Source organism: Xiphophorus hellerii, chromosome 10 (genome assembly GCF_003331165.1).
Source record: "Xiphophorus hellerii strain 12219 chromosome 10, Xiphophorus_hellerii-4.1, whole genome shotgun sequence".
NCBI classification, from domain to species: Eukaryota; Metazoa; Chordata; class Actinopteri; order Cyprinodontiformes; family Poeciliidae; genus Xiphophorus; species Xiphophorus hellerii.
The window spans coordinates 10,664,159-10,679,189 of NC_045681.1; the positions used below are offsets into that span (position 1 = coordinate 10,664,159).

At 36.3% G+C, this 15,031-nt stretch overlaps 1 protein-coding gene and 1 long non-coding RNA gene across 3 annotated transcripts in view; both read right to left on the reverse strand.

Annotated features, from left to right (window-relative positions):
- The window catches only part of dock1 (dedicator of cytokinesis 1), a 213,098-nt gene that overhangs the window by 161,439 nt on the left and 36,628 nt on the right, over positions 1-15,031 (reverse strand). The window contains exons 12-16 of one of the 2 annotated variants that reach the window (XM_032573882.1): positions 10,683-10,762; positions 7,476-7,601; positions 7,161-7,285; positions 3,696-3,794; positions 3,476-3,548 (exon numbers count right to left, since the gene is read on the reverse strand). In XM_032573882.1, the coding sequence (XP_032429773.1) occupies positions 3,476-3,548; positions 3,696-3,794; positions 7,161-7,285; positions 7,476-7,601; positions 10,683-10,762 (503 nt within the window). Of the gene's footprint in view, positions 1-3,475; positions 3,549-3,695; positions 3,795-7,160; positions 7,286-7,475; positions 7,602-10,682; positions 10,823-15,031 lie in introns of both variants that reach the window. The other variant, XM_032573881.1, reaches the window with a different exon arrangement.
- Positions 11,692-15,029, reverse strand: LOC116726934 (uncharacterized). Its single transcript, XR_004340726.1, has 2 exons — positions 12,251-15,029; positions 11,692-11,958 (listed from the first exon to the last, which is right to left on the reverse strand). It is a non-coding gene; the product is annotated as an uncharacterized LOC116726934 (long non-coding RNA).

Genomic DNA, 15,031 nt, shown 5'->3' on the forward strand with positions numbered 1-15,031 from the left:
GAATATGAAACCCGCAACTCCACAGCTGTATGAGGCTCCCTAGCCCCTCTGAAGTTACTTGGACATAAAATAGAGATCAGCAGGTAAAGGAATTGTAAAAAGCTACATAAAGCAGCTCATCTATCAAATTTTATGTATTACATTAAAACAGAATGATGCAAAAGGCACAAGAAATGTGTTTTCCATTTTATAAGCATCAGGTTGCCACTCAAGGCCTTTTAATTGGATCACTAATCATTTTTTCATTTTCTATTAACATTTAAAGAACTCAACTGATTTCATTGTGGTTTGGTTTTGTCATTTGATTTTTTTTTTTTCCCTTCGAAAACCTAAAACTAGGAAATCTCCAATTTCCCATTAAAACTAATCATAAAAAAATAGATATTTATAAAAGTTCAATAGGCTTCTCTTTTTTTCAAGGCAAAGAATTCTATTACAGCTGAGACGACATGCCCGTTTGTCCTTGTCTTTGGATGATATAAACCATTCCATTGTAGCTCTGGCTGTGTGTGTGCTGTCAACATCCTGCTAGCTACCTGCTGGATTCTTCAAACTTTTTTTGCAGTTTCTGATTACCTAGTTTACTCAAGAGCTACCATCCTGCAACTTTCAGATGCATCCCTGCTCCAGCACACCTGAATCAAATGAATAGCTCGTTAGCAGGTCTGTTCAGAGCTGATCCTGATCTGTTGGAGTAAGGATGCATCTAAAAGTTGCAGGACGATAGCTCTCGAGGACTGGTCTTGAGCACCCCTGTCCCAGAGAGTCACCAACACATTACCAAACCTCTGAGGGCTTCACAAAACAGCTGAGAATATTACACACAAGTGGACTCTATTTTTGGTTTCACTTTCTTTCCACTTCACGTTCATCTGCACCTTTGTGTGGGTTTATCAATGACATAAAGTTCACTTTTCTCCCATGCGGACAGCATAATACATTTTAATGATAGATGAAAAACAAGTGAAAAGATGGCAGCTGTGTTTTGCAGCAGAGGCGTGGTTTGTGAATGCTTCCATATGTCTGATGAGGCCTGACAATGTTACAGTGGTAGTCTGAGGCACTGTGTGAGAGCTGGCCTTATTCTCAACAGAGAGCGGTCTCAGAATAGAGAGCGCATGAACTCCACTAGTGGCCTTGATGAACAGCTCTGTCACTCTGCGTTCCCACAAAATGCTCAGCACTTGCTAGGAGCACAGCAGAGGAAGCAGGAAGGACACAAAAAGACAGCAGAGGCACACATTTCTAAGTGCTGGCAGACCATCTCTGTGCTTCTTATCTTCAGTAAGGAAAATGAACTTTTCCCATAAGAAAACACTGCATATATCTAAAGCTAATGTAGATTCTGCATTATGTCTCAAAGGGTTCTGAATGAGATACTGAAGAGTATGAAGAATAAATTCTGTTTGGCTGTAAAACCACAAGTGAATAAAAAGTATTTAAGGTTTTTATACAAAAACATTGAAATATCCTATTTTCAAAGTTCTGGAAGTATAAAAATAAATCTGCTTAAGATAAACTAAACTGAAAGCAATAGAATGTGAATATTTCACTATATTTGGAAAGATAAACTTTATTTAAACACATTTAAAGTTAAGTCGGTCCATAAATTTCATAAAAAATAAAGTTCATGCAGCACCTTTCAAAAGTATTCATACTCTTCACATAACAACTAGAAAGTAAAAGGTAATTTGTTGGGATTTTATGCGATAGACCAAGTGGAGGGAAAATGATGCATGTTTTTCAAATTCTTACAAATAAAAATCTGAAAAGTAGTAGTGCGTATCCGTATTCAGCCCCTGAGTCAATACTTGCTGCAAATACAGCAAAAACTGTTTAGAGACATGAATATTTTACTTTGTGGAGACTGAGATTTTCACAGTGGGGATTATGCGTTATGGGTCTTCTGTCTGAACATATCAGCTTTGGTCTGATTTGACCTCAATACCTTCTTCCACATGAAAGTCTTGAGGCAAACCAGGCAACTGGACTGCTTCTGGTTTTCTTTAAACAATGCAATTCTTTCACAACGAACAGATAACTGAAGAGGCTAAGTAATACTTGCACTGTCAGCAAATTACTCAACCTGAGCTGTAAATCTCTGCAGTTCCTCCAGAGGTAGCATTGGGTTCTCTGCTGCTTCTAATGCATTTTTTTGCCCAGTCAGTTTAGATGAACAATAATATATTGGTTTAAAGTTGTCCCAAACTCTTAAATATTAGCTGATAAACTGTATAAGGCTGTATGGCATGTTCAAAGCTTTATAACCTTACCTTGTTTTAAACTTCAGAATTTTAAACCTGACCTTTCTGTTGTGTTCTTTTATCTTCACGATTGATCACTAAAAAAAAACCTCAAGTTTTGACAGAACAGTTGGATTTATAATGGGATTAAATTACACACAGGTAAAGTTAATTTACCACTTAGTTTTCTTCTCATAGAAATTTGTAATACTGGACTTTATTTGGGTGTATTAGAGAAAAGGGGACTTAATAAAAAGCATGCCACACTTTCCAGGTCTGTCACTAGCCACTTTATGGCCTGCTTGCATTACTGTAAGTGCTAAAGTAATAGATGTGATGTGTTATATGTTTAATATTTCAATGTCTGCATACTGTAAAAGCAAAAAGTGTCAGGTGAATTAAAATAAGCAATATTTGAATTTAAAAAGAATCCAGCTGTTGCACCTTCTTCCAACACACATCTATTGTGAGCTCTCAGTGAGAATTGGAAGTTTAGCAGCATTAGTATGCCTCTGCAGTCCCCAAGTAACTTGAGGAGAGTTTCTAAAGTAACCGTTACAGCCAGATAGCAGCAAATCACAGACTTTGAAAAGCAAGCTTCCTAACAGCATTAGTCCCCACAGAACCAAGGTGTGCATGACAAGAAGACTCTCCAAGTGGATTAGCTGCCAGCACACAGCTCTAAGACCTGGCAATTTCCTCCAAAGCACCTTCGTGCAGGTGAGAAGCAAACACAGCGAGGGGACTTTGGAAATGGATGATGACACCAGCTGAAGATTAGGGGATGGGTACCACTTCCCTAAGTCTCTTCTTACTTCTCAAAAGCCTTTTCTGATCTCAGAGGGAAGACCTTTTCCATTTGGAAGATAAATGAAGCAGCGTGTCTATTGCCTGCCCTTTACACCCCTAAAATAAAGAAGATGTGAAAAAATGAAATACAACAGTAGTTGCATTCAACTGTACACCGCCCTCAATAAATAACGCCCCACTAGGCATTTTCACATCCCAGCTGTAGCCTCTGACAACCCATTCCATGGTGCTGCTTTATGCAGAGGCAAACTACTACTTCTCATTAATGTGACAAAGGGTAAGCAGCAAAGTATTTATTATTGTGCAATGCATCTGCTGAAGCTGCATGTCTTCCATTAGGTGTGTTGTAAACAGATTAGCAGCCAATTGTACACCTGGTCATCTGAAAAATACATTTTTCAATAGTTGAGATTTATACTCACAATCCTGCGATGAGCGATGGCGGAAGGTGAACCGCAGATGGCTTCGGTTTACGTCTTCGATGGGGATCGCAACCTGAGATGAAGAACAGGACAAGAGGGTGGGACTTTGGTATGCATGAGAACACCTATTTGTATTTTTCACATTCCTCTATACTAATTTTTGTTTTTGTTTTTTGGGATGAATGGATGAGTTAGTAAAGTGTTGATGGTGAAGACCCACCTTTATCGTTTCAAACCACCTCGGCTGCTTTACTTGGTAGTAGATGACAGACTTGTACTCATTGATCCCTTCATCTCCAGCACCAGGAAATATCACATTCTAGAGAGGAAATAATACATATATTTAAATATAAATCATCTTACAGAGCCTACATAATAGTATTCACCTCTGTAGATACTTTACCTTTTTCACTCCTTTTAAATATCAGCAACAAAATCAGATTTTTTGACAAAGAAATTGTGCAAAAACCTTTAATGTCAAACTAATTTTTACTGAACAATGAAAAGGATAAAATATCCAAAGAGGTTAGTACTTTTCATAAGCAGTTGGTATAGTTAAGTATAGTTGATTAATTGATCTACTATAACTCAGCTGAAACATTTCCACATTGGCTCCTTCCTTGTGGAAAATTGACTACCTCTTATTTCATAAAATGCACTCCCTCAAGCAGAAAGCCTTAATCTAACAGAATGGCCTTTAAAAGTCTGGATGTACTTTATGCATGAGCACCTGTGTGGTAGCTGCCAATCTCATGACAGTACTGTGGAAGAAATAAATTAGAAATTAATTATTTAAAAAAAGAGCTGCTAGCGCTCCCATGCAGCGAAACCTTAAGAGATGGTGGGCACAGAAAAAACAGACCAGCTGCTGCAGGTGGACCACTCTTTAAAACCGCTCCTTCCTACTGGGGGCTCTTCAGTTTTTACAACAGGTCAGGTTGTGGAGGGGAAAAGAAAACTACAAGCCCCGGTAGGGAAGTTGGTCTGAAGGATGGAGTGACAGTGGGAGGCAGACATGCCTTGTTTTCCATCCATCTGTTTTCCTCCCAGCTGACTCCCCAGGCCTGCTAGTCTAACACTGCTGAAGTACTCCTACACTAATGCTTTCTGACAGCCGGCAATTATGAGGAATAACAGACCCCGTGTCCCCCAGCTGTGCTGAGCACATACAGGGGAGGTGGGGTCAGGTGCTATATCTCTCAAATCTCCCCCTTCACTAAGTGGCCAGGGTTCCTGACAGCATCATATCTTAGAGAAGTGGCTGCTGAAACTGGAGGTGTGCTCATAAGTCAAGATGTCACTGGCCAGTTCTGCATGTCACAAACCCTTTCTGAAAGAGAGGAAGAATGACATTGTCCAGAGGCCGTAAGAGGCACACAGGAAGGAAAGGACAGAGGAACATAAAAGATGAGGCGTATGCAGAGAATCGCAAAGAAAGCAACAAATACCAACCGGGTACAAAACTGCAATGCCCTAGGAGAGACCGAAAGCGGTCATAAAATTATTAACCAAATTATTCAAAATGTACATCAGGTGCTCCCAATTGATCAATTATGAAGAGGTGATTAAATCTTTTCCATACTGTTGCATACATTTAAGTTATTATTAGATCAGAGCTGTATTTTATACACACCACGCGAGAGCTACAAGATTCAAAAAAATCTTTGGCAGACTGCTTTAACGTGCGTGTGAGAGTATCAAACACCTAGTAATGCTATGTTGAGTGTTATTACTCATCATTATTCTAAAAAGCAGTCTAGCAATGAAGACTGTTGTGTAATAACTTTTGTTTATGCTGTTAAACCACAAGTATATACAAAATGATTCTTAAACCACAAAGAGAGAGGTGAACCAATATCTTTAGACCATCTGCTTTTAAGACTGATTACAACAAATTCAACTACAACTTGAAAATCAAACAAAAATGTTACATCTGTGTTCTTTGGAAATAGGATTATTATATATATTCACTAATTAGTCAAATCTAGTCACTTCTATAAATGACAGAAGTCACTAATTTGCACTGAATAAAGGTTGATTTTAAGCATCATCAGCAGCAATCCTTTTACTTCCTCAGCATGCTGCGACAAATCATGGAAAAGGCTTCTCAATTTAGAACTAATGAGTATAATAGGTGCAGCCAAGGGTAACAAAGCTCTCTCCTGATTCAGTGTTTGCAGGAAGACTCATTAAAACCAGAAATCTGTCATCTCAAATTACTTAAATTCACTCTTATTCCAATTATACCAGTGCTTACATCACTGTAATAGGGTACGGTACCTTAATTACATTTAAATAAGATTATTTTAAGCTGTAGCTCCAAATATTACAAAAACATTAAAGAACTTATCTTTAGAACAAGGAAAGATGACTTACAGCCCCTTCCATTTATTGGTGTTCCTCATAAAGTTGTGTTGCAAGCCTAAAAAATTGCATTATGATAATAGCATAATTATGATAATAGCGTATTCTAACACTGACAACATTCAAAATCATCAAATTGAGTACATTTATTCAAATGTAGGATTAAATCCCATGTTGGGTGGTATTTGTTTTTTAAGAAAAATTCCTACGACACTTTAGAAAATTATTTATACCACCATGGGAATATTTTGGTTTTGCTTTGTGATTACATTCTTATGCCTTACAAGTATTTTCATTTGAAGATCATAAAATACCATTTAAAGTTACGCTTCTCTTAAATGTCAGCAAACACTCCAGTTATGGACTCACTGCCCCACATCCTCCCACTGGTTTCTCATATCCAGCTGCTCTCCAAGCATCCTCCATTAATTTGTGGATGATGCAGAGTAAGAAACGGAGTCAACAGGGATCGTCAGTAATTAAACATGAGAGAAAAGAGGTCACTGCGACTTTAGATGAAACAAAACCTTCATTAGGACACCAGACCCTGCTGTGTTGGCACAAGATGTAAAAGGTAGAGAGAAAATCAGAGAGACGCAAGTTTATCTTACATACTGCAACTTGGCAAATTAACAGCCACTATTGTACATTTTGTGTTTATTTTATCTTAATTTGTAAACACTAAATGTAATTTAGACACCTGTGATATGAAGCTGCACACCGATTCCATATTTCACTACGAAGAAAAACAAGTAATATAGTTCATAGCTCCCTGACCCCGTATACACAGTTGGGAAAATAAGTATTTGATATATCACTGATTTTACAAGACAGTAGTGCCACACAGATTGTACTCTTAAGTATCATAATAAGTTTCTTTATTTTTTCAGAGTTGGCTGCAGTTTTTCCAAGAGTGTATATTCAATTGAAAAATTATTTTTCAAACATCCAGAATATATAAACTTCACTAGCAATGGTAAATTTTAACCCAGAAAAAAATCTAACTAAATAAAACACCAAAGCTAAACAGTTTCTCTCTAAAAGCTTGATTCTGCAAGTGGCTCAGGATGGTGGTGAGGTGAATTTTAAGCAACTCAATCAAACCCAATGACATTGCATTTTATCATGGCCAACAGGCAACAGAGGTGGGCAGTATGGGCTGTTCATCACATTTATAGGATGAACTTTATAGGAGGCCAGCGAGGCAGACTAATGTGCTGAGTGAAATTTGTTTTTAAAAAGCCTGGTAAATCAGAATATGTTTGAGGAAGCAATTGGTTATAAAGTTCAACGTAAAGAAAGATGAAAGTTGAAAAAGTACCTCCAGTTTCTTGCCGTCTTCATCGTAAACAGACATGGTCACCTCAACGTTTTTGGGTGTCGTCTTACTCCCCTTGTCGAAATCCCCCTGAACCAAAGTCACGTAGATGTCGTTTCGGATGTCACCTTCAGGAAACAAAGAGGATGGGAGGACCCATTGTTTTCCGTGTATATGGTGACATAAAATGTTTATTGGAAAAAACTAACGTTTAAAAACAGCATACACTTTCTTTCAATTCTTAATATTTTTTTACAGCACAACAGATGCACAAAAAAATTACATTGAAATGAAAATTGTCATTTCAGAATAATGAACCTGGCATGATTATCTCGGGGAAGCCCATTTTTCGAGCCACAGCCGTCGATCGATCCACCAGGTGAGGGAAGTCTTTCCTTATCTGATGGATGTCTCCTGGAAGTAGCTTCAGAGTCACCCAAAGACCTAATAATGCAATCAACACAGGTAAAGAGGGAGCTGAGATAAGGTAGTGAGAGGACAGCACGAAGAAGTTCTCCAGGAAAAGGCTAAAAACAAGATTTTTTCCTCTAATTTCCACTTAGGCCTGTCACGATAACAAATTTTGCTGAGCGAATAACTGTCTCAAAAATTATTGCGATAAACACTAATATTGTTTGAAGACGTTTTCACACTGATTTAATGGAAATGACGTAATGCATGCGATCTCCTGCCAAAGATAGATACACTTTATTTTCAAAAGAACACTTAACACTGGAACTGATAAACAAAATAAAACAACCAAAAACAAAAATAAAATGGATTCTCAGTCTCCATTAACAAAAATGTACTTGAATAAAAACTAAATAACATAAAGCCAAAGTGTAAATAAATACTGCATTCAACCAAAAGAGTGCAGATTATAAAGTCTGTATACTATATTGCATTAGATTTAAATAGAGAAGATGGGCACATCCGGCTACCTGATGCAATAGTTCACACTATATGATTTTATGCCCTGATTTTCCCCTTACGACAATCTTAGAACGTTGGGCATTCTAAGATTGTCGCTTGCGATTTCGTAACCGATCATCTTGTAGTGTGTGGTGTGTTACGGTAGATCGTCGAGGCCTCTCCGATCTAAATCAGAGGTTTTCCCCGGCAGCCTGTTGAATGTGACAGGTAGCCAATGAGAAAGCGCAGATTCCCCTCTGTGCTTTCTGAGGGGAAATTACGAAGAGGAATCCCAAACAGCTAACAAGGCGCAACCCGAAGTCCAGCGGACATTGGAGATATGTGGAAACAACATTAATGTTTATTCAACATTTCGTGCATAGAATATAGAAATGACAAGGGGAAGAGTTGGAGCGAAATTGCTACCACAGTTGATAAACCCAATAACTTTTCAGCTGTTCTTCGTTAACGTGACATAAATAAGTTATGATTTTCATTCAGTCAGGACTGACACTAGCCACATGCATTGCAGATAGATTGTAGTAAAACATTGATTAATGCTTGGTTTTAAAATTAGTTAACTGGACTTGTAGCCATTATTTTGTGCCCACTGTTGGACACCACACGGCACAATTGAACCTGATAGAGTCGTTATACCTAGGATTTATGTCGACTAAAGTGTGGTCTCTCAGGCAAGACACTAAACATAGTCCATCAGAAGAAATTTTATTATTATCAATATAATAAAATTATAACTCAAGACATGAGAAGGCGTGTGTGTGAGTGAGCTTTAAGTTCAGTTCAAAGATTGACATGAAAAGATGGGTATGACTGAAGAAGGCCACAAAAGCCAGCTGCTTTATTCCCTTTTACTTTGCAGAGCCTGTGTTGTTATGAGTGACACATCCCCTACTGGTGTAGCTGGAAACCCCTTTGATACGCCAGCATGACTGAAACAGCTGCTATCTGCTGTCTCTGCTGTTCTTCCCTCAGTGCGGGTCAGAGCAGACCTAACATTTATCAGAGTACCATTTCATTGGGCATGACAATACAGCGGAGACTTGAAGAGGGAAGCCCTTTCCTTCCTGCAGCCCGGATCCCAGAGATAGCTACGGCAGCTCCACCAAGAACAGACCCAACATCACTGAAGTCGACTTGTGCTCACAGGAGAGTCGCAACAATATTTTACAGTTTAAATACGGGTATATTAAAGCTATGAGCAGTCATTTAAAAAAAAATTCTTGCACAGGACATGGACTATTGAGGAGCATTCTCTGTCCATTTTTAAAGTAATTTCATGAGGATAGATGCAAAAAATTACTCCTACATAAATCCTGCTTTAAACAACAATCATACATCTGCAGGGACTTCATTTGTAATATTTGATTGACTTTGAGAACCAAAGTTATCCTGGACATTTATGGAACAAAAACAAACAAAAAACAAAATATCCAAACCTCTGTCTCAAGGCACTTTTCAAACAGAATTTTTTCTATCTTTTCATTTCTCACAAGAATGACTCAAACCTCCAAAGGCTGTAACTTCTAGGGATAAATTCAGGGGACAGCAGTCAATAACAGAATGTTAATTGGTGGATTATAATAATAATAAAAAATAATAATGCAAGTTAATAAAAAAGTTTCATACCCTCTGGTAGTTCTCTGTTTATACTTAACACATAAATTTACGAGGACTTTCACACAAACTCCAGTGACATACAAGAGACTATTTAAATTCTCAAGTTTACCCCACATACAACAGAATCAACTTAAGTCATTATGTTATTGCTGTGAATTTAGTGATGCCTTACCTACAACATTTTAGAGCAGATTGTTTTGGATTCAGTAGATTAGAAAGTTATGAAAAAAAAGCTTTCTGACATTGCCCTTGAAAGAAAAAAGCTTGTTGACTGTGACTGTGCGCAGGCGAAGTTAATATAAACAAAAAAAGGTTCATGCTCAAACAAAACTAGCAGATTATGCTAAATTGTGTCTGCATCCTGATTCTGCAATGTAGTGCTTATAGCATGCAGTCAAATGCTCACTGTGGCTATATGCTTGTTCTGAATCAGTGGTTGTTGCAAAGTCCTGGGCTTTTTAATTTTTTGCTGTGAAATGGTGCTTTATAGAGGATAATTTATTTGAACCAGGTTCACTGGCAGCAGTGAGGTGATTGCTGCCAGTGCTTCTATTCAGTTTGTATGGAATACCTGTAATGACAAAATTTGTGGGTTATGGGCCTCATTCACAATGTCCTTCAATGAAAGCAACAAATGATGTTTTATCTTAAGTCATAACAATGAATCTTTCTCCTTCAACTAAATCACAGCAACAATAAAAATACAACACTTTATCATCTTTACCAAGCAAAACAGGTGAATACCTCATTAAAACTTTCACACTCTTTAAAATTAATTTTCATTAAATAATTATTTTCACTAAATAATACTTCTACCCAGGTTATAAGATATGACTAATTATCATTATAAACCTGGAACTAGTTCTTGTTAAGGATTCCAGTTTTAGCTAGAAAATGACAAAACCAATAAAATGTACATTTTGCAGTAGGAGGAGGGGTGTGTGTGCATGTGTGGGGGTGAACTTTTCACTGTACCTTGGCCTTTGTGATTGACTTCTTTGGCAGCGATAACTTTGTTGATGACCGTCTGCAGGAAGTCGTTCTCTCCTGCCACCCTGGGTGAAAAACGGGAGATGTTCAGCTGCTTGTGGCGAATGGCATCATCCAACGCCAGCCTGCAGTACATACACAACAGGCAAACACCACGGGGAGGAGCAAAACGACAGAAGAAGAAAGGTAGAGGAGGAATGGGTTGAGAAGAGGTGAACAAATTGAGGGAGAAGAGAAGCGAGATGAACGAGAGGGAGAAAAAGAGACACACCGAGGAGTGATGTGGATAGTACGACAGCAATAAAGTCACTTGTTAGCAGTAAACCGTCAGCAGAATGGGTAGAGATAAGAGAAAATTTAATTTAGGAAGGAAGACCCCTGGTGAAAAATAAATACTAAGTATGTTAAATTTTAGCATACTTTAAGTTAGACTAATCATGAGTATACTTCATGTTCGCTTAGGATTAGTTAACTTGAAGTGTGTTATTTTGGAACAACACAATTTTTTGTGTATTTTAACAGTATTTAAATTGTATTAAAGCACAATTTAAAGTGTACTAAGTGTACTTTCACATACTTTTTACGAACAACTAAAGTTAAACTTGGTATACTTTAAGCATATTGCTTTTTATGTAATATAAAATTGCTTGATTAGTATATCTTGAGTGTACCGGTACTATTTTTGTGGTAAAAGTTTATTTAAAATATATTTAGAATGTATTTTAAGTATATTGGCATTACATATTTCATATGTTAGTAGTGTGATCCCAGTATGCTACAATTAAACTTTTGGTTTACTATAACTGCTAAAAAAGTACACTTTTTAGTTGCTTAATGTCTTTTATTCTTCTTCTTTGCCACTTTGTACATTACATGCTTCATACACACTACAGTACTGCAAACATATCAAGCTACCAGTACACAGAGGGATCAATTACAACACACTTTACAGATAAAACCAATTACATTGTGTATTCAATATTTTCACATTTTCCAAGAGTACATTGCCAATGTACTATGAGAGAATTGTACAAATTGTCAATATAATCAAAGTTTACAGACAAGATGCTTAAGAAAATTAGCACAATAAAACAATAAGTACACTTTAAACGAAATGTGAAAAATATTTCGCAATATGGAGGTTCGTCCTCAGAACTGGTGTGGTGATCTGGTGGAGCCAGAGCCTCTTCTGAGACAGGAAAGTCTTTAGGGTTTCTAATACCTGATCCCTGGCTTCATCTTTCATCTTTATTTGCTTAGACTGCAAAAATATGTTGAAGATAAAAACAATGATGAACGAGCTATAACAACAGCCACACAATATCAAAGTCTCATTGGCATAATGAGCTTAATTAAAACCAGGTTACGTTTATGAAGAAATCTATACTAAGTCGCAACAAACAGACTCCACACAGTTGATTGTTATATTAATCATAAAAATCACAATAAAATTGATAAAATAACTATTTCTGAAACCAACGTAAGTTTGTTTATATATGTACTGCACTTTTTATAATAAAACGAAGATAATTAGCATTTTGAACCAAACTTACCACAAGCTAGCAACACTTTAGCAGCCTTCGTCCCTTCGGTCTCCTTTCGTGACCCACATTTCATTTCCATCCAGTTCTTGTCCTGTTGTGTTGTCGTCTAACTCGGACTAAGACGTCACAAGCTTGAATTTACCAAAACTACTAACTATTATCAACGCCCTCTTTACTTTTAAGGCAATATTATGCGAGTAAAAATCGCGAATTTGAACAGCCTCTCTTATCTTCACGGCTTTTTTACGTTTTATGTCGCTTTTCAAAAAAGAAAACAACTGAAGGCCTGCATTACCGCCACCATCTGGTCTGGAGTGTGAACTGCAACTAATGCAGTTCACACTAAGGATAGGTTTTGCATCTTACATCTGAAAATGGATCGCGCAAAGACAGCTTTCGTGTTTTAGTTAAAAACTGAAAACAACATATCATATTCAGAGAGATGTAAAACTGAAGACACCTGCTACATTTAGTGTTAAGAACAAGTATTGTTTTTGTCACAGTCTAGTGACCCGCTGTCACTAGACTGTCAATGTTTTATGTGTTGAGGCATGAACACATTATTTACTTTGTTAAACAACATTACATCAAGTTCCACTATAAGGACTGTTATTTTTTTATTATTTGCAATTTTAACAAAAATAGTAAAATATTATTAAGGCACCTAAAAAAGCATACTTTATTAGTGTAAAGTATACACTGAGATGTAATTTGAAGCATATTGAAATTTCAGTATATTTAATAGTTTACTTTTAAAGTAAGCATTTAGTGAATTTTAAAAAATTCTATTTTGAACATATTTTAAGTTATACACTAAATATCTTTAAAAGCATATTGTTTCATTGGTACACTTAAGCAATACATTTTGTTCACTTAAAGTATACTTTTAGTTAATATATTTCTTAAAAGTGTATTTTGGTACAATTATATTTAAGTGTGTTTAAAGTTATAATGTCAAAATTGGTACAAGCACGCTTTTAGTATACTTTATATATGTCGTACACTTCATACTTGGTATACTTAAAATGTACTTACACAAATGTAAGTATGTTTGAAACATACCAAGGTATATTTTTTTTCACTAGGGACTAGTTAGAATTTATAGATCACTGAAAGGTGATATGGTGATTTGTGTTTTTCCAAACTGTATGACTTAAAGCTAAATACGAGAAAATACAAAAAAAATCTAATCGTTATGATGACTTGGATTCAAAAAAATGTCCTTAGTAGTCTGTCCTCCCCAATGTGTTAAAAATGCCAAGAGATGGACTATGTAGATCATAAGATTCTCATGAAGCCAGAAAACAGAATGGAAGAGAAGAAGTGCTAATGTTAGAATGGAAACATAACAATGAATGCTGTCATTTAGGCATGAGACTGAAGACATCTCTCTATTTCGATTTTCCCCTCATCTCGGTGTGAAACACCTCCCAATGGACATTAACGCAGTCCTTCAGAAGTTAGGAACAAATCACTATAAAATACATCAGCACATATTTATATATCTTTACAATGAATTTTTGTGAATCTAATCTTTTACTGAATTACTGTTGTGTTTTTTTTTGAGTGTGTTTTTAAATAAAAGGATGGATAGAAAAGCAGACCATACAAACAGTTAGGGAGCGCAGTGTTTACATATTTGTTTGCAACCATGGATCAGTCTCAGAAATATGCAGTATAATAGCAAGTCACATTTTTGAAGAAGGAGTAGGTCCTTCCTGCTTTGCTATGAACATTATAAAGGTACAAATCCATGTTTTTTTTTAGCAATGTAATGCTCATAACTGCTAAATTTACCAACTATTAACTACCCAGACTAGAGTCAAACATTATATATATTTTGTTCAAACTTTTATCTAAAATTTTACAGTAAATACTTGGACAGTGACTGATGTCAGGATTCTAAATGTGAGAGAAAACACTGCCCAATGCAGTTTACCACGTTGCCTGAGTCAAGCTGTTTATTTCTTTTTTTTTTTTTTTAGCTCATGGCAACATTTAACCAGTTGCCAACTTTTGTTTGCTAGCCCATCTGTTTTAGTGAGAACCCAGAAATCATTGTTTTGGTAGGTTTGATTGCTAAATTAAACTACTTTTACTGATTCTAGCACTGGTCCACTTAAATTTGAGCAAGTAAAAAGAAATAAATGAAAAAGCAACTATTTAAAATAAAAATACATTTAGCACAGCTGTAAAAAAAAACCCATAAAAAATAACTTTTCAATAAAAGGCTATATTTCTATGCTATTTCTAAGCTTTACTGGCAACCTGTCAAGGATGTTCCCCAATCTGCTCCCAGTTACCGTGGAGATCACAAAATGTATTTCTAGAACCCCATTACCATTTCTGTTTATTACTGTAGCCCAGATTATTGGGCTACAGTAATATTGGGCCCAATACAGTAATTATTACTGGGCTACAGTAATAATTATTACTGTAGCCCAGATTATTGGGCTACAGTAATAACTAGGTCTTTCACATAGTCTTTCTCATAGTGAACATATACAATAATTCATTGTGACACCAGGAGTTTTATTCAGTGTCTAAAAATCAAATTTGGTCAGAAATTATTCAACCATCAAGTAAAAAGATTTCACTGGACACAATCCCACTAAAACAGTGGCAGTTAACAAGATTACCCTAATTATAATGGAATTTGGGAGATCTTACAACACCTGGTGTCAATAATTTAAGAATTGAGAAAAACATGTAAATGCAACCACTAAAACTTTGATATTTTACATATATAAACAATTAGATTAAATCCAAATCAATGTTTGTGGTGAAAAG